At 36.5% G+C, this 26,526-nt stretch overlaps 10 protein-coding genes across 11 annotated transcripts in view; 5 read left to right on the top strand and 5 right to left on the bottom strand.

Moving 5' to 3' along the window:
* The window catches only part of FDP41_011676 (uncharacterized protein), a gene marked incomplete at both ends in the record, with an annotated part of 1,014 nt that extends 62 nt beyond the window's left edge, over nucleotides 1-952 (top strand). Inside the window, one exon of the mRNA XM_044702111.1 lies at nucleotides 1-952. This exon is cut by the window's left edge and continues 62 nt beyond it. Coding sequence (XP_044566934.1) covers nucleotides 1-952 — 952 coding nt within the window.
* Nucleotides 953-1,488: 536 nt separating this feature from the next.
* On the top strand, nucleotides 1,489-2,571 carry FDP41_011675 (uncharacterized protein; the record flags this gene model as incomplete). Its single annotated transcript, XM_044702110.1, has 3 exons — nucleotides 1,489-1,632; nucleotides 1,903-1,986; nucleotides 2,119-2,571. The coding sequence occupies 3 exons, from the start codon at nucleotides 1,489-1,491 to the stop codon at nucleotides 2,569-2,571; spliced, it is 681 nt and encodes a 226-aa protein (XP_044566933.1).
* Nucleotides 2,572-2,776: 205 nt separating this feature from the next.
* On the bottom strand, nucleotides 2,777-3,973 carry FDP41_011674 (uncharacterized protein; the record flags this gene model as incomplete). Its single annotated transcript, XM_044702109.1, has 1 exon — nucleotides 2,777-3,973. One exon carries the CDS (start codon nucleotides 3,971-3,973, stop codon nucleotides 2,777-2,779), a length of 1,197 nt encoding a protein of 398 aa, XP_044566932.1.
* A 368-nt stretch (nucleotides 3,974-4,341) lies between these two features.
* On the bottom strand, nucleotides 4,342-5,534 carry FDP41_011673 (uncharacterized protein; the record flags this gene model as incomplete). Its single annotated transcript, XM_044702108.1, has 2 exons — nucleotides 4,342-4,666; nucleotides 4,714-5,534. 2 exons carry the CDS (start codon nucleotides 5,532-5,534, stop codon nucleotides 4,342-4,344), a joined length of 1,146 nt encoding a protein of 381 aa, XP_044566931.1.
* A 56-nt stretch (nucleotides 5,535-5,590) lies between these two features.
* Nucleotides 5,591-9,409, top strand: FDP41_011672 (uncharacterized protein; the record flags this gene model as incomplete). Of its 2 annotated transcripts, XM_044702106.1 has the most annotated exons (2): nucleotides 5,591-5,900; nucleotides 5,970-9,409. In XM_044702106.1, the coding sequence occupies 2 exons, from the start codon at nucleotides 5,591-5,593 to the stop codon at nucleotides 9,407-9,409; spliced, it is 3,750 nt and encodes a 1,249-aa protein (XP_044566929.1). The 2 variants fall into 2 exon arrangements, with proteins under 2 accessions (XP_044566929.1, XP_044566930.1); XM_044702107.1 differs by lacking the exon at nucleotides 5,970-9,409 and having other exon boundaries at nucleotides 5,591-5,932.
* A 422-nt stretch (nucleotides 9,410-9,831) lies between these two features.
* On the bottom strand, nucleotides 9,832-11,549 carry FDP41_011671 (uncharacterized protein; the record flags this gene model as incomplete). Its single annotated transcript, XM_044702105.1, has 2 exons — nucleotides 9,832-11,188; nucleotides 11,239-11,549. 2 exons carry the CDS (start codon nucleotides 11,547-11,549, stop codon nucleotides 9,832-9,834), a joined length of 1,668 nt encoding a protein of 555 aa, XP_044566928.1.
* Nucleotides 11,550-12,014: 465 nt separating this feature from the next.
* On the bottom strand, nucleotides 12,015-23,097 carry FDP41_011670 (uncharacterized protein; the record flags this gene model as incomplete). Its single annotated transcript, XM_044702104.1, has 8 exons — nucleotides 12,015-13,081; nucleotides 13,150-13,905; nucleotides 13,972-14,136; nucleotides 14,545-16,282; nucleotides 16,516-17,475; nucleotides 17,526-19,209; nucleotides 19,275-22,053; nucleotides 22,116-23,097. 8 exons carry the CDS (start codon nucleotides 23,095-23,097, stop codon nucleotides 12,015-12,017), a joined length of 10,131 nt encoding a protein of 3,376 aa, XP_044566927.1.
* A 71-nt stretch (nucleotides 23,098-23,168) lies between these two features.
* On the bottom strand, nucleotides 23,169-24,554 carry FDP41_011669 (uncharacterized protein; the record flags this gene model as incomplete). The annotated part of the gene is made up of 1 exon (XM_044702102.1): nucleotides 23,169-24,554. The coding sequence occupies one exon, from the start codon at nucleotides 24,552-24,554 to the stop codon at nucleotides 23,169-23,171; it is 1,386 nt and encodes a 461-aa protein (XP_044566926.1).
* Nucleotides 24,555-24,696: 142 nt separating this feature from the next.
* FDP41_011668 (uncharacterized protein) lies at nucleotides 24,697-25,053 on the top strand (the record flags this gene model as incomplete). The annotated part of the gene is made up of 1 exon (XM_044702101.1): nucleotides 24,697-25,053. One exon carries the CDS (start codon nucleotides 24,697-24,699, stop codon nucleotides 25,051-25,053), a length of 357 nt encoding a protein of 118 aa, XP_044566925.1.
* A 620-nt stretch (nucleotides 25,054-25,673) lies between these two features.
* On the top strand, nucleotides 25,674-26,526 carry FDP41_011667 (uncharacterized protein; the record flags this gene model as incomplete). Its single annotated transcript, XM_044702100.1, has 1 exon — nucleotides 25,674-26,526. A coding segment is annotated over one exon (853 nt), but the record flags the coding sequence as incomplete, so codon positions are not given.

Raw genomic sequence — 26,526 nt, 5'->3', positions numbered from 1 at the left:
AAAAAAAGACGATCAGGACATTGATGAAGAGAGACTTGTGAAAACAAGTGAGCAACAGTACTCGATTTTGGAGAAGGTTCTTTCTAAAAAGCAAAAGAGTGACGAGTTCAAAAAAAAGTATGAAAGCAAGATTGTCAATACCACAAATGACAACACTGCACAGCAGCAATATATCAACAAACATCAACCTGTAGCAGCAATCTCTACACCCGCATCATCTCCTCATCAAGCCACCTCACAAACACAACAACAAGCATTTACAGGTGATAATGAGATGCCCTTCATTAAGGCACCCATTACTAAAACCATTTGTCTACATTGCGAGAGAGAAAAGACTCCAAAGGGAATGATGATTAAATATATTGTCATCATTAATGAGAAAGATGAAGTCGTTTATCATTGCCTTTCTGAGGAAGTGAAGAACTTGCTAAACTCTGGTGAAGATCCTGCCGATACAACCAGTCAATTGAGTGGTCTCGGAGAAGTGACATACTCCCTCATGACCATTCGTGATCATGTGAGCAAAATATTAAGAAAGACCTTTGTAATAGTGGGACATACCATTTTCCATAACTTGATTGGAATTTTTGGACCAAGAAATGTTCATGAATTCAAGTCAAAGCTTCGAGATGTTGGTGTTGTGGATCCAAACACTGAACAGAAATATGACACAACTACTCTGACCAACATTCCTCTCATTCTCTCTCGATTGCTAGGTCTTACCAATACGAAAAAGATGAATCGAGTCGAAATTGCCATCAATATGTTGAAATCATACAAATTACATGCAAAAGTATTTGACCAATTCTCAAAGAGATCCTCACTCGATCTTTTAGGTTATGAAGAGAGGCAATTAATGAAACGAGAACAGAAAGCTCACTATCAACAAAAATACATGACCACCATCAATAATGGTATTGACAACATTCTGGCTCAAATGAAGAAGAAGTAAAATAAAAGGTTGATTACGTGTGTTTCATGCGATCCTCCAATATATACGTATTACTTTCCAACAACCAGACAAAAGTCCTCATTGAGTGTGCACCAGTGTCGTTGCACCACACAGCACGAGCTCCTCGGAGTTCTGAACCATCACTGTCCGCTCTTTTTGGATCGACCGTTGCAAAGAACAAAGAAAAAAAGCTATTCGATAACTCCTTCTCTTAACTCCTCAATTTTTTCTTCTCCTCAATTCAAACAAAATCTGAAAAGGACTTTTTGTGGGTAGGTATGATGATGCTGATCCTGAATGAGCCTTGTTTATTCAAACAATTAATATTTATATGATGGTGAAATTGTTCGGTTATGGTTATTGATTCAATCATTAATGATGAAACTAAATAATGGCAATTTGATTTGAAAATGAATTTCATTATGAATTGATGATGATCCGATAATCATTTAATTTATATAATGCGGCATCCCACCTTCATCTTCCATCCTACGACGCAATACTACATTTATAGACAATAACTAAAAAATCTTAACATGACAACAACAAACAACACAAACGGAGGAGAAGTACAAGAATACTTGTATAAAATTCTAGTAGTGGGTGATATTGGTACCGGAAAGACAAGTATTATCAAACGATATGTACATAATATTTTCTCCAATTCGTACAAGTCAACTGTAAGTCTTTAGTGGAGAAAGTTTTGTTCTAGCTTTAAATTCATCCATCTTTCAATTGTTCACCATCATCATCATCGCCAATGGATGGCATTCATCTTGTTGATGGCTTGAATTTTGATTAATATTATCTCATGTTTTGAAAATATCTTTTTCTCATGACGTGTCGTTGTTTGAACACAATTGCTGCTGTGTATCATCGGCACAACCATGAATTTTCACGTGATTATGATACTTTGTGAAAATTTACTGTAATGTTGTTCGTGAATACAGATTGGAGTTGATTTTGCTCTCAAAGTTTTGAATTGGGATGATAATACTATTATCAGGCTTCAATTGTGGGATATTGCAGGACAGGTATGGATTTGTAATTGTTGCTATTTTGTCACAATGTCATTAACAATATCTTTGTGCAAAATTTTCTTCGGATGAAACTATTATTTCCGTATTGGATTTTTAACATCATCATGATTTTCTTCTGTTAAACAGGAGAGATTTGGATCCATGACTAGAGTGTACTACAAGGAAGCTGTTGGCGCTTTTGTTGTTTATGACATTACACGCCCACCAACATTTGAAGCAGTTCAAAAATGGAAGAGTGACATTGAGCATAAGGTGTTCCTTCCTGATGAGCGTCCAATTCCTTGCGTTTTACTGGCCAACAAATGTGACCTTCCAAGTGCTGTCACAAAGACAAAGGAAGAAATGGATCAATATTGCCAAGAAAATGGATTTATTGGATGGTTTGAAACAAGTGCAAAAGACGACAAAAACATTAATCAAGCTGCCAACTTTTTAGTGAAGAAGATTTTGGAAAACCATGCTGAAATGCACAAACAGCAAGGAGAAGAACAGAAAGACAGCTCAACAATCACGTTCGATAATAAGCCTCAACCTTCGGAGCAACAACGACCAAGCAGTGGCTCTGGTTGTCAATGTTAATGAGTGGATCATTGTTACACTTCCTACATGTGTTTTTACAGTTGTAAATAGAGTAAAGTGTAGTAAATGTATATTCTTGCTACTTCATAAGAACATTCATTAAAGCGTGGAACGAAACAATTTTCTCAATCTCCACCAAATTGGCAAGGCAAAGATATATGTAATGAAAATTAAGGACTATCATCTGGACGATTGATATTTTAATTTACTTAGTCACCTTAAACTTTTGAACCTTTTCCAACAAACTCTTGGCATTTTGATCATTCTTGAAGTGGGCACGAACAGGAGCAAGAATATCATTGATGGCTTCTGCCAAAGCTGGTTTCAGATCACCAGGGTGAAGATGCAATTCCTTAAAGTCATTCTCAAGTTCTGCAAAATCGGTGTAGATCTTGTTACCTCCATTTTCTTCCTTTCTTTCAACCTTGAATTGTCCCTTCATTGGCAAAACAATGTGCTTAATATATTCGAGCGGTGGATTCTTTTCAATGTTTCCTGGCTCACAGAATGCAGACTTGAGCTTTCTTCTAACCTCAGTCTCACTGTCTTCCATAAATATAGCAGCATCTGGGTTTGACTTGGCCATCTTTGTACTTCCGTCCAAACCTGGCAACATGTGATGAGAGAGAATAACTGGTGAAAATCTAAACTTGGACTTGGTCTTTTTGTCCTTTCTCTTTGTTTCAGCATACTCTCGAGCTAACATGTTCACCTTTCTTTGATCCATACCTAATTGACAAATGTCGGCCTTCAAATAAAAGATGTCTGCACATTGCATACAAGGATAAAAGATTTGTGCAGCACTCAAATCGCTTGCTTCATCACGACCCATAATTTGAGAGCAACGAACAATACGTTTCAGATTGTTCTCACGGGCGATATCGAGAACTAATAACCAATAAGTGTTTGGATCCTTGTTGATAATTTCACTACTCCAAACAAATTCAACATTGTTCAGGTCCATACCAATACTCTTCCAAACTTCAATCATGTATTTACCGACCGTTTGAATCTTCTCCAAATCTCCTTCCATCTTGTTATTCATCAAAGCAAACCAATCGGCAACTAAAAAGATAAATTTACATCCAGCCTTGGTGAGTTTGTTCACGTTGATGGCCTTCATAACACCTTGAGCAATATGAATACGTCCTGATGGTTCAAATCCGTCATAGCAAATAATTTGCTCCTTCTTATTCTTGATGAGATTGCGTAATTCATCTTCTTGAATACATTCCTCACCGACGCTTCTTATAAGCTTGTATCTTTCTTCTTGTTCTTCAGTGAGTTCAACAGTGATAGGATTTGTTTGTTGAGAGCTTGAAGAGAGATGGGTTTGCTCAAATTGCTCGGTTACGGATTCCATGGTGGTTTGTTGTTCTTGCGAGGATGATGATGAAGACATTTTTTTTTCGCTTTCATTCCTTTCGAGTCCCTTTCTGCGGGATCCAAGAGGAGATTTTCAATCGAATGGAAACCCATGAAGCAAATGAAGAAATTTAACCATGTGTGGAATGAGTATTACAAACTGTGGAATGTATCATTGAGGGAATGAGGTTTGTCCAATAATATTTATTGAGAGATTGACCTTTCGTGCAATTAGAGAATTGAAGTTGTGGTATTAATGGAATCATATGCACCTATGAAATGCTTCAACTTTAATTTAGAAGAAGGGTATGATTTCTGTCATCCATTTCCATTCATGGCAATACGATATTGAAGGAAGTACAGATCAGAACAGTTTCTAAGATCTAAATTCCACCATACAAACCTTTATTCTGTAGAAAGGTCACAATCCTCATTCTTGTGATTATTTTCTTGTAAATTCTTCTTCTTTTCTCTCACAGCATTTCGTTCTTGGCGAGTTCTTTCTTTTAACTCTTCTTTCGAATAAGGACATCCTTGACTCCAATCCTCAATGTCTTCAATGGTGCAAACATTGTCTTTCACTCGACACAATAAATTAAATACATCCACATGTATTCCAAAAAGTTCCTCCTGACACTTGTCTCTTCTGTATTTACTTCTTGGATCCAATTTGATTAAATCTTCAAATAATTCTTTCACATCTTCGACCTTATCATAGAAGGTGGATTTTCTAATCAGAGAGTCAATCATTTGGAGAGACTTTTCTGAAAAATGTACGTTTGTGATTTCTCGTTGTTTTCGTGGCATATTTTCCATCCAATCGGCAATTTTGGCAAAAATTCACACTGTGCAGAATCCACAGAATCCTCGCTTGATGAGGAAGAGGAGGGTGGCGAGAGAGTGTTCTGTTCTTTTCCTTCATCATTGTCCTTATTGATTTCATTCTCTAATTTTCGTTTTTTAATTTCATCCGAATAAGTCATCACTAAATCCTTCAAAATTGGAAATGATAATGGATCCTGTAAAACCATATCATACTCTGGAATGTAAGGTTTAATATCAACGATGGGTGTCTGGTCGACTAAATCAATTCCAGACAAGTGTAAAACTGCATTATTATTTTCATCTCTTTCAATTTTGTCCAATTTAACGACACTCATTCCCATTGGATTCGGGCGATAGGGCGAACGACAACTCAATGCTCCAATTTTCTTACCATCAAGTCTAGGTGGCCGAACTTTGGCCTTTTCCATCATTTTGAATTTAATGACCTCCGATGATGAAATTCCATTATTATTTCCTTCATTGTTTTGATGATCATTGGTAATGATTGTAGTCTCCTCAGCTAAATTATTATTTTGATGGAATATCCAAAACAACCATATATGAGAGAAACCCTCTAAACCTTCGACAAAATGTTGTGTGTTATTTGTAAATCCTCCAAACTTTAATGCTAATCTTCCTCTTGCTTTTGGTACGATGAGTGATTGACGAGGACATCCAGTCTTTTGTTTAAAGACCGATTCGAGCATGCCCAGCACTTCAAATTGAAAAAACTTTCGGAGTGTTGAATTGGCAGAAGAGGATGACGCAGACATTTTTTGATGAGTGTTTTTGGAAAGTCAAGATTGAGAGTATCGAGTTGGCTAAGAAGATGGCTGTTGTTGGTATTAAAAAAGATCAAATTACCAATAACATTACCAAGTTCGTCCAAGTTGGTAATTATAGTTTCAGAAACCTCTCATTCTCTACTAGAGTTGCCAATTCTATCAGTCACAGAATGGAAGCTGTTGAAAAACAATTGTCTGAAATGTCATCAGCTCTCCAAAAATTGACAAAGGAAATGGTTGTCTGGTCTGGTAAAAAGGTCACGGAAGGCTTTAATAAGATCAACAAAGCTGTTGAAGAAATTAATCAAAAAATCAACGCTCTCTTAGGTACTACTACTCGCAACAAGGGTAAAAGTGGGCATAAGAAGGGCCGACATTCCCTTTAATGGACCCTCATTCTAAAAAGAAACTCCTTCAATTTAGGTACTGCTAATTTTGGAGGAGTTGGCTGGGTAAAACAATCTCAATTACTTACCTTAGCCCGCAAATATGAACTGGATGTCCTTAATATCCAGGAAACTCATTTAAAATCCAGTACGAAAGACTATTGGAATATATGGTATTTCAGATCCTTCTTTCGTGGCTACTTAGTTTACAATTCCAACGCCACTGAAGGTGATAATGGAGCAGGAATTGCTACTATTATCAGACCGTCACCTTTTATTAAGGTACTCCAATTCGTCGAACATATTCAAGGCAGATTATCAGAAGTCATTTTGGAACATAAATACCTAGGTGTGGCTCGCATTTTCAATTGGTATGGCCCGGCTAACAAAAACAAACTAGAATTCATGAATAAGGCTCTCAATATTATCAACATTTCTGCTCAAACAGCGGTCTTTCATGGTGAACGTATTGTCATATTGGGAGATTTGAATGCCAATACTAAAACATTCAGTAAGGTATCTTATGCCGCCCATGAACGACTATTAATTGACCAATGTGACAAATTGAAACTCTTTGATGTTGTTCCTATTCCAAACACACCTTCGTTTTCTCAACGCAACAAATACTCTCATGGTTTTTCTCGCCCGGACCATATTATTACTTCCCACAATGATTATTCTGGTGTAGAAGATGTTCCTACTGCTTATTCTCACAAACTTTTAACTATCTCCTTCCCCAGTAATCCCATTTTAGACTTCCCAGAACAGTTCAACAAATATATTATCCATCCTAAAATTTTACAATCCAAGATGAAGGAAATTAATAACGATTTTGCTAAGGAAAACCCTGACACTCTTTTAGAAGCCCAAAATACCCTTGCTAAAATTGTGAAGAAATATGGTTCTCTTAGCACAAACAAGCCCTCATTGATCACTGATAATCGTAATGTCAGACAATTTCAGACTTTTATTTTCGATTTGAAACAATATCTCTATAAGCGTAAACATGTTTCTACTATCACCAGCCAATTTTTGAACAATAATTTTAGCCTCAACAATGTCAAGGCTAAATTAGAGGAAGCTAAAACCTCACTCAACAAGCTTATTGGATCTTTATTGGCTGACCGTAAACGGGTCTTTGTGAATAGAATTAACAATCTTAACTCTAAACAACCGTATTCCTATGCCTTCAGAAAAGAACTAGTCAGTCCTTCTATACTCAATGTAGTCCAAAGTAACCATAACTCGACAATTGTAGATCATTTTTCAGCCATGTTTAATACAGAACAAGAAGTGACTAAAACTCTCCCGGAAATCAAGAAAAACAATACTGTAGCCCAATGGAAATTCCATCATATCACTGCCAAAGAGTTGGATAAAGTTATTTCTAAGACAAAAAATTCTATGGCTGGCTATGATAACATTTCGGTGTCATTGTTGAAAATTCTAGACAACAATTCGCTCCAAATACTTGCAAAATGTATCAATCACACAATTGACAGTGAAATGGTTCCTAAAGAATTGGGTATCGGTATTCTACTCCCATTACCCAAAATCAACATGCCTTCAAAATTATCAGACTTTAGACCTATAGTTGTATTATCCGTGATCTATCGTCTATTTTCTTCTATTATCAACAAACAATTCATGAATGTCCTTGAAGAGGCTAATTTAATCCACACTGCGCAACGAGGATTCATGAAAAAAGGTTCAACATTAGAACACCTTATCAGTCTTCGGACTGCCTTTGCATACAAATATCAGCACAAACAAGAAGTATTTGCTATGGCTCTGGATATCAAAAATGCTTATGGATCAGTAATCCATAAAAGATTTATCAGCATTCTCAAGAAACATGGTTTCCATAGCTCTGTCATTAATCTCTTGACATCCATGATCTCCAATAGCGTTATGAAAGTACTAGTCAACGGATTTCTATCCTCCCCTTTCGATGCGAATGTTGGAGTTCCGCAAGGCGATCCTTCAAGCCCGGCATGGTTTAATCTTTATATTAACTCCTCAACTAACATACAAGAAAAGCTTAAAGGAGTTCAAATATTTAATATTACCATCCTTTTATTATTATATGCCGATGATATTTTATTGATAGCTAATACTAAGATCGAAATGAATTCCTCTCTAAAAAGCCTCGGCCGTGAATTAAAGAAAATAGGACTCGCTTTAGCTCCCAAGAAATGCAAACTCTTAGCTATTACAGCCAAAGCCAAACTATCTAAGGCCCTAGTCACTATTGGACAGGATATAATTGCCACATCTTCTTCTATTGAATATCTTGGGGGTATATGTACCTTTAAGAATGATTTTTCTTGGTCCTCTGATAATCCAATCAACAAAATCTCGAATCAACTGGCATCAGCTAAAACTTCTAATCTATATCTCAACAGCATCACCACTACATTAATGTCCAAAATCATATCTTTGCCTAGATATGCCTGTAGTTTCAATGGAATCAATAAGAATTCTCTAGACAAAGCAGATATTATGGTTGCTAATTTTGTCAGAAAGGCTATTGGATTAGATTACACATTATCAAAATCAGTCATTTTTAATTGCAAACAAATTGGGGGCCTTGGTATTACTCGCCCCTCTACTTTATTCTTCATTGAACCTATTTGCACAGCAGTTAGATTATTCAACTCCTCCTCCACCATCACCAAAAATATTGCTTTGGCTGCTTGGAATGATCTTACCTTTAACGAACCATTTTGGAACCACGTGAAAAATATCGCTGCTCAAAATAATTGGTCTCTCCAATACATTGATGAACGGTATTCATTTGTCAATGAATACGAAACCCCTGTCGACCCTAGAACTGAATTACTAAACAACGATAGATCAACCATGAGCATCTCAGGCCTTGGAATCTTAGACCATAATAGAACCTGGCATCCATGTACCATCTCCTTTTGGAGCAATTATTCACTCAAACCCTTCCAACAACGACTATTATTTGCTCACCTACACAAAGCAGAAATCCTTAGAAATTTCGGAAAAGATTACCCTAATTGCCACATTTGCAATACCAAAGCCAACTGGGAACATGTATTCACCTCATGCACCATGTGTGGTCCGGAAATCAAATCATTATACACAAAATGGGACAACAGTTCCCTCAAATTCAATGCCCCTCTTATCAGACTTCCCTCAAACCATTCTCTCTCTTGTATTCCAATGGATTGGAATGGTAGTATCAAAGACGAACCTCTTCAACAATTAGACTTATCTCCCCCAGCTTTGACTGATTGGCTAAATGAAATATATCTCTCATTCGCTGCCTATGTTGGCAGTTGTTACAAAAACGCCACTTGGAACAGTTCAACTGTACTCAAGAAGGCTAGAGGATATATAATTAAACCCAAAACTGCAAAATTTGCAACTGCTTGGGAAACATTTAGCAGTCAGCTTGGCGAACTCAACTCCAACAACATCTACACCTCACACCTACACACCCATTAGACACACTATCGTCGGACAATTGAGTACCTATAATTTGTTTATTTTTCAATAAACCCATTCCTGTATTTTTTGATGAGTGTTTTTCAAAAAGAATGCAATTTCAAGAAGAATCAAAATATCAAAGTAGTCCTATGTGTGCGCAACCAGTTTGAATGAGCTGAGTTTCGCTTGGATAATGGACTAGAATTAGTCCAGCGAAAGTCCTTTTCTCCATCGAAACTGGTTTGGCGTCACCCAAAAACTGCGTTGCACATGCATAAGAGAATGGTGATATGATTTAAAGGAAACAGAATTTTAATGTGTGTGGGATGAAAACAAGGAAGGGGAGCAGAGAATGGGATGAAGAATCAACTTGTCAGCATTATACTGTGAGAGATAGATTCGTCGAGTTAAAAACAATTGGATAGGTTCATATAGATTGTCTAGAACTTCTTGTGCTTCTTGTGGGCTGGTTTCACAGACTCTGAGTTGTCACCATTGCCATTATTATTGGACCACGACGATGACTTGTTTGACCAAGAGTTATTTCTTCCTCCTTTGTAACCTCCACCTGAATAGGAATTTCCTCCCCTTCCGCCTCGTCCTCGTCCACCTCTGAAACTTCCATTGTTCTTAGGGCTCTTGGATTCAAGAAATTCCATTAGACCTCTCTTCTTTGAGCCATTTTCTTCATTATTGGAGTCTCCATTGGTGTCATGTCCATTGCGGTCACTTTTACCATTATTTGTGGAAGTTTCAATAGAATCTTCTTCATTCTCTTCTTCCTTATTAAACTTGTTGTATCCACCCTTATTAAATGATTGGGATTTATCAAAGCTCTTCTTAAAGTTGCCACTTCCTCCTTTACCTCCCAATCCAAACGATGATTTTAATCCTTCTTCATCAAAATCATTCATTTTGAAACCTAATTTTCTAGCAAACATGTTGAAAACACTTCCATAAGTATTCACAAGTTTGAAGACGTCTCTGGTCAACTGATTATTCGAGACAATACTTTGCACTTCCCTATGGATATCATTCATTTGTCTATCTGTGACATTATTTTCTAATTCTTCAAGTTTTTCCCAATCTTTCTCTTCTTCCTTGTCACTATTTAACATCATGTTAAAATAGGAGAGAGCAACTTCTTTTTCTCTTGGAGTCAAGAACAAGACAGACACACCTTTCTTACCAGCTCTGGCAGTTCTTCCAGCTCTATGGAAATAATCGGCTGGTTGTTCAGGAATGTCAAATTGAACGATTAAATCAACGTTAGGGAAATCGAGTCCTCTTGCAGCAACATTGGTAGCAACAAGTACTCCTGGATTCTTATCTTCCATGAACTGGAAGAAAATTTCACTTCTCTTATTTTGGTTCATGTTACCTGAGAGTTGCACAACTTTTCCAATATTTGAAGTATTTTCAAGAACGCAAGTCACAAATTCAACTGATAATTTGGTGCTCACGAATACAATAATTTTCTTATCAACATTATTTCTCAGCACTGAAACCAGTGCTGCAAGTTTCTTATCATTTGGTACTTGATAATACTTTTGTTCCAATGTAGAAACCTTCTTTGAATTTGCATCATCTAAACCAAGTTTCACAATATCATTCTTGAGTGAAATATGAGCCAAATCTTCAACTTTATCCGTCATGGTTGCAGAGAAGAGATAAGTTTGACGTTGCTTGGGAAGTTGCATGACAATCTTTTTCAAAGTTTCTTCAAAACCACTGTCCAACAATCGATCTGCTTCATCCAAAATGAAATATTTCAAATGGGAAGGATCAAAATTCTCTCTTTGAATGTGATCTAAACATTTACCTGGAGAAGCAATGAGGACTCTTACTTTTCATCGGCCAATTCAGCCTGTTCCGCAGAGACTTTGTTTCCTCCAATGACACAAGCGGCCTTATATTCGGTGTGTTTTAAGAGTTTGTCAGCAACTTGTTGAATTTGTAAGGCTAATTCTCTTGTTGGAGCCAACACGAGAATGTAAATTCCTTGAACATTCTTTTCATTTTCTAACATGCAAGAGAGTGATGGAATGAGGAAGGCCAAAGTTTTTCCTTGTCCTGTGGCTGCTTGAGCAATAAAGTCTTTACCTTTTCCTTTCTCTCCGAGAGCAGTTGGAATGGTCAGTTGTTGAATAGGAGTCATGGTTTCCAAATCCGAATTCTTTCTTGATGGCTTTCAGTAGGAGTGGATGTATTTGTGGCACGTCTGCAAATTTGAGTGATGTTGCCAAAGCACCTTGTGTGGCTGATGTATCAGCGAGTGAAATGGTCTCAACAGATTGCTTCTTTCTCAGCTGCACTGTTGATGAGGCAGAGAGAGTGGAGACATTTCCGTTGGCATCTTTGAGAGTTTTGGTTCCATTTGAGTTGAATTTGATGTGGGCTGGCATTGATGTCGTGCGGAGGAGTGTGTGTGATGAAAAGGAGCAAAATTGTTGTGTGATTGAGAGGATTTAGGGTTTCGGGTGTTCAATTATTTTTTGTTCAACAAAAATTTTGTCTTGGTTTTCTCTTTCGTCTTTCGAATTTTTCGTTAATATTTGACTCATCGAGTGGAGCTTTATTCACCTCTCCTAATACATTTTCTCTCCCGCGTGGTATGACTAGTTCACAAATCGTTAATGGAAAGAGAACTGGCTCCCAATTGTTGTGATTTGTTGGTATTATTGGTGGACGCTGTTGACATGACAATCATCGAGCTTTCGGAAGCCAGCTTGAGCAAATCAGCGCTCAAGAAAGTCACACACTCAGAGAAAGTGATTTGCTGATTGTTGTTTGGATCAATGATTGAAACAAAATTTTGGAATTCTTCGTCGGTTCCGTTAGGGTTGATTGTTGCTAATAATTGCTTCAATTCATGTTGATTTAAAATTCCATCCTTGTTGGTGTCGACTTCTCTGAACATTTTCACAAACTTGGAAAGGAATTTTTCGTGAGATTCAAGTTGGAAATCAAGCAATACTTCTAGGAATATCTTGTAAGGCACTCTAGTATTCTTTTCAAAACTCTTATTCAAAGTTGAAGGTGATCCAAGGGACATTTGAAGTTTTTGATGCTCTAGAATGGCATCATTAACACGAATAATTACTGTGAGAGAGTCTTCCTTGTTGTACATGTACTTGATGATATCAACCCATTCGTCTTCATTAAGATCACCATTCAACCTATTTTGAATGATTTGATAGATTTCATGATCAACCTTCTTGCTGTATTTTCCTCTCAAAAATACCTTCAATAGTTCTGCGGTTGTATCCTTTAGCTGCTTTTGGACAAATCTGAATTCCTCATCAATTTCGTTTTTAAGAATTTTGCCGAACACTTTGACATCATTGTCTTCTCTTGAAAATCTTTTCACTCCAAAATTGATGGCAGTAGCCCATTCAAAAATTAAGGTTTTAAGCCCGTACTTTTGATTCAAGAAGGTATACAAATGTTGTTCCATTGTTTCTCTTGGTAGTTTGCTCTCTTGGCATTTTTGATCGAACTTGTGCTTTGAAGCATAGATTTCTTCAATAATTTCTTTTAGTTGTTTTAGACTTAGAGGTTTTAACTTGACTTGTTTTGTTTCTTTTGGTTTTATCATACTTTGAGAAAGAATTTGTTGTGGTGTTTGTGAGACTTGCATGGATAGGCGCTGTCTATTAACTTGGACTTGGGTCAATCGGTTCTTATATTCTATATTGGAAACGCAAAGTATTTCATTTGAGAAATTTGGAACAAACATTCAATCACTGTATACTTACTTTCAATTTCAAGCTTTAAGGCTCCAATTTCTTCCGATAATTGTTCTCGCTCTACTTCGTGCTGACGAATCAATTTTGCCTTTGCCTCCTCGCTTTTAGAAGCAACTTGTTGGAGAGATTCAGTTTCCTCAAGAAGGTTGGCAATATCCTTATCAGCACTATCCAGATCTTTCTGAAGTGTCGCTAATTTTGAGAAACAATCAGTAGAAAATGTTTTGATCATTGAGTAGTATGAATCACACATGTCTGAATACGAATTCTTGACAATCATGAGAATACTGGAGGCTTTCTTATCAAACTCTGAAATCTTTTCAATTACGTTCTCAAAATACGAGTCAAATAGCTGCTTTTTGCAATTCAATAATTCGATTTGGTAACTCAACATTTCTTGTGGTGTTTCTTTAGACCTGTTGAGTTGTTTGAGGATTGGAGTGCTGTTTGGAACAAACGGAGCTCTTTGTCCTAGATAGAGTCCAACAGAATCGTGGAGTCTCTTGAGATCTTTCAAGTCGTCATTGGACGAGTCGATACCCTCTCCCATGTTACCTGCACTGGATAAAGCAGTCTGATTTGTCTGTTTGGGCTCTTTGGGCAATGCTGAATCTTCAGAGGCAACTGGTTTGGGTTCAACTTGATCATGGATCGCTGCTTGAGTCTCTTGAGATGGTTCCACCATCACGGAAGAAGGCTCTCTTTTGGGTTCCTCAGCCAAGGAAAAGTACATTGGTGGATCAACATCGGGAAGGTCCGTTAAGGCTGTTTGAGAAACCATGAATCCATACATACATCTCGATTGCTAATATGCATAATAGTATTACTTACGAGTTCCGTTGAATGATTCTAAATTGGACAAGGAAATGATGATTTCATCCTCTTCCTTCTCATCAAGGGTAATGTACAAATGTTTGAGGTTGGGAAGAGAGAAAAGCCCAGCTAGAACGGATTGAGCACTCTCAAACAAATTATTTCTCAGATCAAGGTATTCCACTTTTGCAGTCCACTCATGTCAGATGGTAATGTCCGAAGATTGTTGTTCGATAGCCTCAACACTTTGAGGTGCCTAAGTTTGGACAAATCTACTAAAATTTCGTCCAGAGTTCTCAGTGCACAATGATCCAGAGAAACCTCAATTGCATCGGGATACTTGTGCAAAATTGAATTCACTTTTTCCATGGTTGGTGTTGGAATATCAAGGAAGACCGAATGTGTATGTTGATAAGCAGGGCTTAAGGCGGATTATTTTTTTTTTAATAAATTTAACGGTTTTTAAACAAACTATCGTATTTATTTCATGGCACTATAGAAACTAAAAGGTAAGACGATACAGAACATAGCAGACATGATTAACGAAAGAGCTAATAAAATCTCGTTCTGTTTGGTTCGGAATTAAGATACCATTTTGAGAAGTATCTGTTTTTTGGTCGTACCTTACTACAGGTGATGGTGTCTTATTAGATTTCATCATGGCAGCAGAGGTATGAATATGGTCGTGAAGTGGTTCAGGTTCTTGTGCAAGCTTCTTTTTACAGAAATAGACAATCACAGCGTTTTCCTTAATCTTGTAATGAATGTGCAACATGAAATCAGTCAGACCAGTACTGGTTGGATTAATGAGTAAATGTTGTGCAGTGCCATCTTTCTTGAATATACTTCCTGCTCTCTCTCCTCCATAAATATTCCACAGTTCAGAAATCACATCATTCCATGGCACATAGGTAACTTCGAAAATTGAGAGAGTAAAATCGTATTCGGTGATTGGAGTTTTGATCCATAATGCATCGAGTTCGTTGAATAAATTTTCGCTCATCCTGAATTTGAGAGCCATATCCCACAATATTTCCAGTTTGAACGAATTTTTGACACTTTGTAGCAAATTTGCCAACTTTCTTTCGTATTGTTGAGCCATTTGTGTAACTACCTTGTACATGTTATCTTTAGAACCTTCTATCTCGCTATCATATGGATGTCTATTGGTTGCATCGACAAACACAATATACATGGTGAGATTCATTGTACTGTCTTCTTCTTGGGGGCTTGGAGATCTTGATGAAGAATTTGATGCGCTGCCGTAATGTGAAAAAGTGGTATGAGAATCCGAATGTACAACTGACTTGGTGACCAATACACAGTACGAGTAATCTGCTTCTTCATGAGAAATGTATGTATCAAGGATGAAACATTCTTTGCTCTTTTGGCTGAATTTAACCTTGTACTTGTCAGAGTTTTTGCAAATATATTCAAAGAAGAATTGGAAAGGATCATTCAGCATTTCTCGCCTCTCAGTGCTATAAGATCGACCCCGCTCGAGTGATTTCATGCTACTTTTAGGTGCTGTTGCCTTTTCTCGCATAATCTCTGCAATGTCTTTAACATTTTCAAAAGTGATAGTATGTGAATGCAAAATATTTCTAGTATGAGGCGGAGGATTTGGATAAAATTGATTAAAGTCTTTCAATAAACTCATAAAGCTCAAAGTAGATGGAAATCCAGAGTAATCTGTTGTTAGATAATTCAAAAAGTTTCTCAAGTGGAAATCATATGAAAACGAATTCATGTGAAGTGAGTGTTTGAATTGGCTTACTTTTCTCAAGAACTCTCCTCTCGTTGAGGCACGAGGGTTCAACAATGAAGGTCTTTGAACTGTGATGTCAGAAATATAAACATTGAGATACACGTAAATGCTGTCGAGACCCAACTCTAGGAATAGTACTCCATCGTCCATTTGTTTATGGAAGTAAATGGTGGTTGGTTGGAGCTTGATGATTTGATTTCCCACCACTTGGACAAGCGGAGTGGGCTGTGGTCTTGTTTTGTCTTTGTCCATTGAGTTATTAATTAGATTCATATCACTAGGTGTCGAGGGTAACAATGGCGACGAGTCATGTTGATCTGAAGGATGCAAGAAAACATCAGAAATATCCAAAGACTTGATATACTCTACGTATTCACTCAAGAATGATTCAAATACTTTTCTATGATAACCAATTTCACGAAGGTTATTATTTTGCTGTTCTTCCGCACCTGGAACGCCCTCAACACTGTCAATATGTTGAATAATTGCAGCTGAAGATGAGGAAATAAAGGATGATGAACCAAACAATATTCTTCTTAAAGGATTAAAAGAAGGGGCACTCTGCAAAAGTGGATAAGTCTTGAGGTATTCTTAATGAGTTGGAAGTCCCTCGATTTTAGGTTGGTTGATTGAGATTTGTTCCAAAATCCATAAATCTTTGACACTTGTTGTTGTTCAACATTCTTTTTGTAATTCTGGTGAACAATGTGTTTAAAGTGAAGCCCATGAATAAGCAGTGGATCACGTGGTTTGTTGTCATTCATGGTTTTCTTAGCAAGTTGTTTGCAAGGTACCTTATCTAAATCGAATATTCCTTTCAGCAGTGATCCAAATTGATTTTTGCTTGATGGAGGTTTTTTCTCTTTTCTGACTTTCTGAATATCGGATTTTACCGACATGTCATTCGTAGACGAGGAGACTAGTGTGGGATTCGCGCCTAGGTTTTTAAACCGGTTGTACATTTGACCTCCTCTCATGTCTAGAATTGGTTTTGGTGGATTCATGCTTGTTGGAGGATTGCTAGTTGTGACGGCTGTTGCTGAAGGGGTCGTTCTTCTTACTGCATTGGAAGTCTTTGGATCGCTCGGAGCACTTTGCTTATTGTAAATGAGTAAATCAATGTTGTTGAATGCAAATTGTACTTCCTTTTGTGGTTTACCAAGAGGAATCATTAGGTTGGTCGGAACGGTTGCCAAGTTACTCGAATGTGAGTGATAAAAGAGACCCAACTTTTGATGGAGTATGCTGTTGAGTAAGTGAGCTCTACATCTCAACCAGGACACCGTTTGGTGCAAATGATACTTGAACTTTTCAAATTGTTGGGGCTTCCAATTGTATGCAATAACTTGCAATTCGGCACTTGTTAGTATTATAACAATACAGCATTTTCTTGTATACTTGATCGAATTTCTGTAACTAAACCCATCTAAAGAAATGATATCCCCTATTTTGATATTTTCACCAAGGTTAATAACCTTATCAGTTGAAACAGAAAAGTTACCAGCCATCATAACAAAACAAACATTGCTGGAATCGACTAGATGTTGTTCGATAAGATCATTGCTTCTTGAATATTTGGCAAATGTTTGTCTTGCATCTTTGCTGACAAAGGTAATTGGTCTCAGTTTAAAGCTATATGCAGACAACAAGTTGTGTAAATCTCCAATAAATCTATTCATTTCCCACAGCGGTAAAAATAGGGCAGCTCTGTGCTCCATTAATGTGGGAGAGCTTATTCTACCTGCCTTGATGGCCTGAGTTTGTAATCTTACCAAAAATAACGATTGAATCCTTCCAGATTTACAGGCAATGTGAAAAGTCCGCATTCGACAACATAATCTATCAGTGTTTGGTTAAGAGTGAAACAAATTTTTTCAACAAGAGAAGCTAGGTCTACATCTCCTTTTTTCCACACTTCCAGTAGTAGTTTACCATTATCACTTCGGTGAGCTGCAGAGGCACTTTTTTCAATAACATTTTCTTCATCGTCCTCATCATCTGAAGTGCTGCCTTCTTTACGAAGGATAGGAGCTCCAAAATCTGTATAAGCTATATTTGACGGCTCCTCTTGAAGAAGACCCAATTGGGACACACCAGTCAAATCACAAGTGTATGGTTCTTTCATTGAAGGGAAAACAGTAACCATCTCTCCGTCTTGATTTAGAAGTGTCATTTGTACGCAGGCAATACCTCTACAATTGACCTGAGATGTCATGGCTCTTGAATATGTGTTCTGAGTGACCGAGTTATATAAAAATGAAAAATCAGCTGCTTTGAAAACCATATCATCTTCCTCATCTTCAGTAAAGGACATATACGAGAGGTTGCTTGGACTCTCCGCCGATTCATCACTACTAGTCAGGTATAATTGATTCATGTAGGTCAACATGTTATTTCTGGCAAATAACATGAAAAGCAACTTATTGTTAATAAACTTTGGAAGGCTAATTACCACACTCTTCTGAGGCTGTGAAAGCAATGGTCTGATAAACTGTAAATCTTCAATATTGATTTTAAATTGTCTATTTCTGAGTAATAAATTGGATATAATGTTCATAGTGAGTGAAGATAACTTTGCTTCAATAAGGTTTTTCAGTTGGGTTGTAATTTCAATGCTAGGCGGATAAACACCATAAACTTCCAGAACAACAGAAGATACATTGCTCTTAATATCCAATTCAGCATAAAGATATTGACCCATGCTAGATAGAGAAATGGAATATTCCTTAAGCTTGGTTTTGTGTTCCTGCTCATCTCTAACAGGAAGAGTTGGAGATTCTTCATCCTTTGGACTCTGTACGGTAGTAGGAGATTGTTTGTTTCCATCCGTGAGCTGAAGATAAAAAACACGACCACTCCTTTCCTTGTACACAAACATCTCACTTCTATTAGCAACAATGAAGGGATTGAAAACAACTTGATTCAAGTGGTTAATGGCCATGGCAGTGGATAACCTGCTATGAAGTGGAAATGAAATTTCAAAAGTTTTTTTGCAGGCAAAATCTCCCTCATTAAAATTGTCACTGCTTGGTTTTTCATTGTCCTTACGTAAAAACTTCTTGTCAAGCACACTAACTTCAGAGACAGCTTTCTTGTCTTTATCTTTTCTAACAGGAAGAAGTAACGAGCTACATATTCTGGTATCGTGCAAATTGGAGAGAAGAAGCAGGGTATTCACTCTCTTACACACCACTCTAACTGCTTTGAAAATGAGATTGACCACGTCATTGGCCTGCGAAATTGAGAGAGTATTTGGTGAGTAAAACAACATGGACATTGATTTCTTGCTCTCTGTTTTTAAAATGATCCAAAATGGTGCTTCAATACAATTTCGTTCCATTTCTGTGTCATTATCAAACATGGTCATATCCAAGTCATCAAGTTCCTTGCTGAAAATTTTGAATTTGTTTGATACCTCACCAGGTGATGTTTCTTGCTCGCACTTTCTGTCATACTCTTCAAACATGGCATGTTTTTGGCAGCAATTTCTTTTCGAAAATAAACCACATAATGATTGTCAATACTTTTGAAAACAACATTTTTGCATTTCAACAGCTCTTGATGGAAGAGTTTAACACCTTCAACTTGGTCAATAAAAAATAATGGAATAGTATGTTGCTGATAGCATGACGAGGGGAGCTTTTCTACATTATCAAAAACTTTCTTAATGGAATATGAAGTAATTGGATGGGTTCTCAATAGCGCGTTCAGTATTTCTTTTGAAACTAATGCTTGTAATCGTCTTTTGGTTCTTGAAACAATTCTTCTGATATGTCTTGGAAGATAGCCCTTATCTAAATAAGGAGCTGCTTCATCTGTTGTATCCTCCTCATAGGCATCGTCTTCTTGCTCAAATTTACTTCTAGCGTAGGCGGATTGGGTGTCAGACACGTGATTTCTAAACATTCCCAAAACATCCTTCTTTGAAGGCTCAAATCCGTTAAATGAAGCATAATATTTGTCAGGTGGTAGCGTAATGCAATAAAATCTCAAAGTTGTTTTTACAGCGTTCAAGGAATTAATCCAATCGAAATCCATTTCTGTGTTAATTTTGCTTGGAGTAAAATCTGCTGATTCATCATCCTCTTCGCTATCCTCTTCTTTCTCACCAAATGCAGAAGAAATTTTTGAAAAATCGCCATTGCTAGACCTAATATTCTTTGAAATTCTCTCTATTGGGATGGTTTTGATTGGTAATTTAATATCATTTCCATAATCATCCAACACTTCCAAGTCCTTCCATTCTTCTTTTCCTCTTGTAATTGGAGTTAACACACACTCCATTCTCATAAATACGGGAAGAGTGGAATTTTCAAGTTCCGTTAAATTAAAGGTATCACTAACTGAAGAGCCAGAACTTTCAGTGAGAGAGTCTGATTGATGATCAGATACTTGTAAATCTCTCAATCCTGCAGAAAGACTGGAAAGAGAGTGTGAGGTTTCGTCGTCACCACTATGAAAACTATGTATTTCATCATCTGACACATCTTCATAGTTTTCCTCATTATCAATTTCTTCGAGATGATCAAAACTTTTCACGCTATTTTTCTTCTTTATGGGCTTTGGAGCAGTTTTTGTAGACTTGGGAATAGAAGTTTCTCGCAGATAAAAATGATATTTGGTTCCTCTGATTTCTTCAAAGTACTTCTCGATTATTGTTTTGAACGAATTAACCATGTTCTCACAGGGAGTAGTCTCATTTTCGGATTTTTCAAAGAAATAGTTTCTAGATAATAAAATGGCCTCAAAGAACTCGGTGAGATCAATCTCTTCTCTATACTCATAGCATGACTCAACAGCAGAAACTATGCTTTCTCGATCTATTGTTAATTTTTGGTTCAAATACTTGTAAACTCCATAGGTAAAACTGTATGCATGCAAGTTTGTAACAAAGTCACAATACGTTGCTGACGAAGCAAGTGCGTGTTCTTCGTCGTGTGTCAATGCGGGATGACGATGAACAATAGAAGAATATTTAGAACAAACTACATGCTCCATATTTTCGTTTCGTTTCAACTTGTCCACAAATAGAAGCTGATCCTCTGTACAAACGCATACAATGACAGTGAAATCTTTTTCTTCTCCAGTTACATGAGAAGGCACTATGGTTATAAGGAAATCTTTTTGTTTGTCTGATCCAACATTTTCAAATGTTCTTGCAAAGCATCGAGATTTCATATCCAAATTTAGAGGTATCTTGTCAATACTTATTTCAACATCATTGATATTGCATAGAATTTTCAAAAGTCGGTCATACAAAGCAATATTGCTTTTCTTTGCTATCTCAGTGTCAGTGTCAGTATGAGTCACAAATTTAAATACTTTAAATTTCAAGCTTTGCCGTTCAGAACGTTCGAAAATGCCTTTCAAGTTAAAAGGAGTAACGGTACCAGGTTTCTCAGGCTGGAAAAGAGTGATAGAGTTGTTATTGCCTTTACCAGATTTACAAGCCGCTACTATGCTGTCAAACGTAGAGAACAATGAGATAATTTGTAAGTCTAGATTATAGAACCAATTTTCACATAAATCTGTACACAATTGATTCGAATCAACCTGCATTCCATTGGTATAGGTAACATAGCCTGATTGCGGTTCAATCCACACCTCTGTAATGAGTTTTTTCTCTTTCTTCAAAATATGAATACAATAAAACAGAATAAGCTTTGATAAAAAGTCAGTATTCGAGAAATAATTGATTTTCGTGATTTCTAACTCCTTGACAAACACTACAGATTGTCTAGTGTTCACCAGAGAAAAGCCTTCATTTAACCTTTGCGCGAATAAGCATGATAAAATCGCTGCAACGTTAAGTCTTCCTCCGAGAGGCCATATCCAATTTTTGTGCTTAAGGTACGAAGTAAAATGCGGAGGATGACTGAATAACGACTGGAGATATTGAGTTTCATCATCTTTACAAATTGGAAGTCTTGCCACAATTTCTGAGAAAGCAGTGTTTTCAATGAAATGTGCATGAATATTTCTTTGATAGAAAAGCTTTAGAGACTGTTCCTTGAAATGTCTTAGAACTCTAAATATTGTGAAGGAGGAAACATTGAAAAATTGAAATTTCAGTTCTACAATGGATGTATATGATTTCACAATTTTCAATAAACAAAATCCACAAGAAACAGAGGTATCTTTTTCTTCCATCGTTAATAGAGAGGTATCGTGTACAGTGTCGTACATGTAGCATGTGTGGTCTTGCTCAGAAATAAATAAAATAAAAATATCGTCTGAAACTTTTGTAGAGCACCAAGCATTCTCGCAAAACGATTTGAAGAGAGCTACATTGTTTTGTACAGTAGGAGAAGCATCGTTAGTTCCCATTTGGGCTGTAGAAAGAATTTTTGTATGGTTGTGTCTGACTTAAAAATGTTCTCATCAGTGTTAAAACAAAGTGCTAGTTTTTGTGTCTCAAAGAAGAATTCTCTTTCATGTTCAAAATTAATATTGGGAATGTCCATTTTTCTTATAGAGGATCGATTGAGTCCAGAACAATTCTCTGACAAGTTAAAATACTGTTCAATGAGAACATCTTCAATGTTGATAGACTGAATATACTCCTGTAGATATTTTAGAAAAGGTTCTTTCGTTCGTTTTTTGAGGAATGTTTTAAATTTTTCTAAATTGTTTTTGTGCATGAAGACAGTTATGGTGACTGAGATTTTAGCCTTATTGGATTTTGAGATTCCGAACCCCGTAAAATTATTCGAAGTCAAGACATCAAGATCTTGTTCTTCCATACCTGGTCCAGATCTTTCGATATGCACTTTGTATATTATTTCTACGTTCCTTCGATAAAGCATGCTCATTTTGACATACTTTAAATCCAACTTTTCGTCTTCAGCTTTGAACTTTGATAATTTGTCAGTTGGAGTGGAATACTTGATGTCAGTAATTCTAAATCCTTGAGTTGCTCTTTTCTTTAAAATTGGATCAACGCTTGTCATGGAAAGAGTATAGGTCAGTACATCATATTCAAAAAAATTCTTTCGAATGTCTTTCTTGATTGAATCAGAAGGTATGCTTGGAAAAATACTACCCTCGTTAGCTGATAAAATCAAGCTTTCATTGTCTGCAATCATTATCGATGGAGATTTAAGAAGGAGGTTATATTGAAGCGCCTTTGTTTTTTTCTTTTCGTTAATTTCATTATCTGAGTTTGATATGTAATCAAAATCAATGTAAACTCCATCGGTGCATGTGACTAATGATTCAATCAATTCGGAATCAGGCACATAACTATAAAGATGTCCATGACCGTTGCTTTGAGATGTAATGTTTAAAATAGCAACGCTGACGTCACGTTGGTTGATATCAAACATAATATCTGAATGCAAGTCAGAGAGGTTGAATACACTGTCACTAATTAACATAAATATTGGGCATGCATCAGGAGGAAGAAATTCCAATGCTAACAGTGAATCCTTAATATATTGGCTGAATTTTAAATTGTTTGCCAAATTATCGTTAGTTTTGGAATTTTTAGAGAGGTAGAGGCTAAATTCTCCAGATCACATAATTGCTGATAAATTTTTCCAAGCATTTCATTTAAGTTATAGGTCGTAATGTGGCAATCTTGAAATAGAGAAAAAACTGGTCTTCCTGCCATACCAATTGCAACACAAGTAACATGAAGCTCTGGAATAATCTCACCGTTATAATTAGGTATGGTTAATGGCTGAATTAAATGTGTAATAACGTTGGATATGGAAATAAATACTCTGTCAAACAGTACTTCTCCTGTTTTTGGATCCATAGCAAGCATTGAGGGACTAATATCAATTGTTAGCACGAGTCCGTACTTGGAATAAATAGTGTGAACTAGAGTGCTTGGTAGGAGCTCCATTGAGGAATTATGTTCCTCAGAGCCAAATAATTCGTCATTGGATGCGATTGAACTAATTTCAATGCTATTGAATGATTCATGTAGAGTGTGAACCCCTTTAGGTGAAGAAGAAAACATTCCACTTTGGTCACCATAAATGTGAGAGGGTAAAATTACGACTCCACCTTGATTATTACTACCATTGTAATGAATTTGATCAATACTGATGCTTCTAACTATCCCACTGTTTGTTGCTTGGTTTAATTGGTCAATGCTCATACTTCTTGGAAGTGACAAATCTCCAGTAAATGGATGAGCAATTCCATGATGATATTGGCCGATAAGAGATTCTTCGGACATGGATGTAGGAGAATTTTGGATGGAATTTATCCTTTCGTTGGTATATTCAGGTGTATTAATTGATGAAATGATACTAGATGTAAATCCAACTACTGATTCGTCAAAGGAAGGATGAGAATGATGATGAAAATGTGATGATTGAATATCCAACAGATGGATGTTATTGCGTAAAAATCTGTTCCTTCGAATGGACAGCTCCTTCTGATGCTTTACAGATGATGCAATGACTTGGATATTTCGGGTACTTAGAGATGGGGATGAAGGAGAAGGTACATGGGATGTATTCACACTACTTTCGCTCTTTTGAATGAGTTGCTTCACATTTGCGTGAAGATGATTTAACTGCCATATAAGTCTTTCCGTTTTTCTAAATAACGAATAGTCATGAGAATGAAGAAAGACATGTCTAGCTGCTCCTGATAGAGAATGATGGTGTGTTGGTCTACTATTTGTATTATTATTGTTATTACTATTGGATCTCATGTTGTGATGATACGCAGTGGTGTCGATAACACCATCATTATTCATCATTGCTGTACCATCATTTAAATTTGAAGCAAAATTATCATTTGTGGGAATAATAAATTCATGATGTTGATTCGTGAGAGGTGAAGTCGGAGATTGATGTTGTTGTGTCGTCCACATGATTTAATTCTTAAAAACTCCAAACACCAATCAATTAATATTGAATTCACTATTTTTTTTGCTTGGCTGTTCACACTGGCCAAGGATGCGAGTTTTTCTCATGCAGTCCGAAAAAAAAAAATTTGACCGCCAAAGGAATAGGATGGTGCCAGTGTGGGATGATGATGATTTATTGGAAGAATACAAGAAATCATTTGCTGATAGTAAATCCGATGATGAATTGAGTGATTGGTCGGAAGGGGATGAAGAGGAAAATCAATTCATGGAAATGAAAAATCAAAATGAAAAACAACCATTCCCGATCATTGAGGATTCATTCATACCAAAGAACGGATTGTCGAATAATATTTCGGGTTTATTTGGAACATTGGAGGAAAATGATGGAGAAAAGTTACAGGACAATGATGACACGAAATTCAATGATGAATGGCTTTTGGCTCAGGCAATGATCACCCACCAACAGAATGTATCAATAATTTTCATCAATCAGTGCCCATAGCAGCTGAAGAATTGTATTATTCTCTTCATTTTGATCCGAACAAATTAATAACTGTTCATGTTCCCTTCACTCATTTTCCACATCAGCAACTATTCGAACATTATACCATATACAAAATATCACAAACACCTCCTCTAGGAAATTATAGAGTCTTGACTCCTTGCAATCACATGGTAAAACAGCATGATTTGATAAGAGAAATATTTTCCATGCTTAGGGGCCATGAAGGATCCATATTCAATATTAACTACCAGGGATTTTTGAATTATCCCATCCCAATATTTCTGTTTCATTTATTTCACGAACTTTACTTCACACAGTTTTAAAATTTTTCATACAAATTTCAAATGATTTGGAATCAATTCATGTGAAGTGTATACGAAACATACACTCTGTAAAAAGTACAATACTTCAATCGTACTATTCAACTCTACTAGATATTATTTTAGAAATTAGGAGCGACCTTTCGGAGATGGAGCGACAAAATCAATTAGGAAATATGAAAGATAAGGTTCAAACACTATCGTTACTAAGTTTACGTACGCTCATGTTTCGAACTGAACAAAAGTGAACATACTCAAAAATTAGACTCTCAAATAGATTCCATTATTGACAATGTTATGTCTCAAAGAGATGCCATATCAGACATTGTATCCTGCTTCTATGAAAAGATCACCCATCTCCAATACTTGAATATCGAAAATACTGATGAATATGATTTTGTTTACCGATTACTGATGTCCATGCTAAAATCTTACTTGTCAATAATGGACTCGTGGATATACGAAGGAGTAATTCAAGACAAATTCCAAGAATTTATGATATCGAAGAACGACAATTTAAACATCGAAACACCTCTATTTTGGACGGAAGGATTTACTCAATTTAAAATTCCAAACATATTTTCGAACATTAAGGATAAAATTATTAGCATTGGTAAATCTATTATTTTGATGAAAGACATTGAAATCAAGCACGAAATTACTTTGGATACAAGCTCACTGGGAGACTACATGTTGGATAAAGAGAAGCCTTCCCTTTATAGATTTTTAGAAACAGCCTTAGAACGTGATTCTAGAAACAGTATTAAAGGTGTAGAAAACCAATTAGACGTTCAGACATGTGAAGTTTCCAAAATAGGAGCATCTCCAAAAGCATTGACACTACTAAGATCGAGCAGCAACCTCCTGAAAAACAGTAATATCATCGAAGACTCAAAAACAGAAGAGTTATTGTCTCCAATTTCAGAAGCAATTCCGATTGGCTCAATCCACTTTATGAGATCACCCCCAAAGAAAAAACGAATGTTATCAATTCTAGAAACTGAGGATTTGTACAGCAATACAATCTCTGACCCAACTGAAAAGGCTGATTCAAAGGACAATTCATTCTTCCAGCTCACACTTGGTTTACAGAAGTCAGACACTCAAACAAGTAATATTTTCAATTTGTTAAAGAAAAAGAGCTTATCAG

Source organism: Naegleria fowleri, assembly GCF_008403515.1.
Source record: "Naegleria fowleri strain ATCC 30894 chromosome Unknown tig11, whole genome shotgun sequence".
In the NCBI taxonomy this organism is placed as follows: Eukaryota; Heterolobosea; class Eutetramitea; order Acrasida; family Naegleriidae; genus Naegleria; species Naegleria fowleri.
Note: the sequence above shows the minus strand (reverse complement) of the source record. Positions and strands in the feature narration are given on the sequence as shown.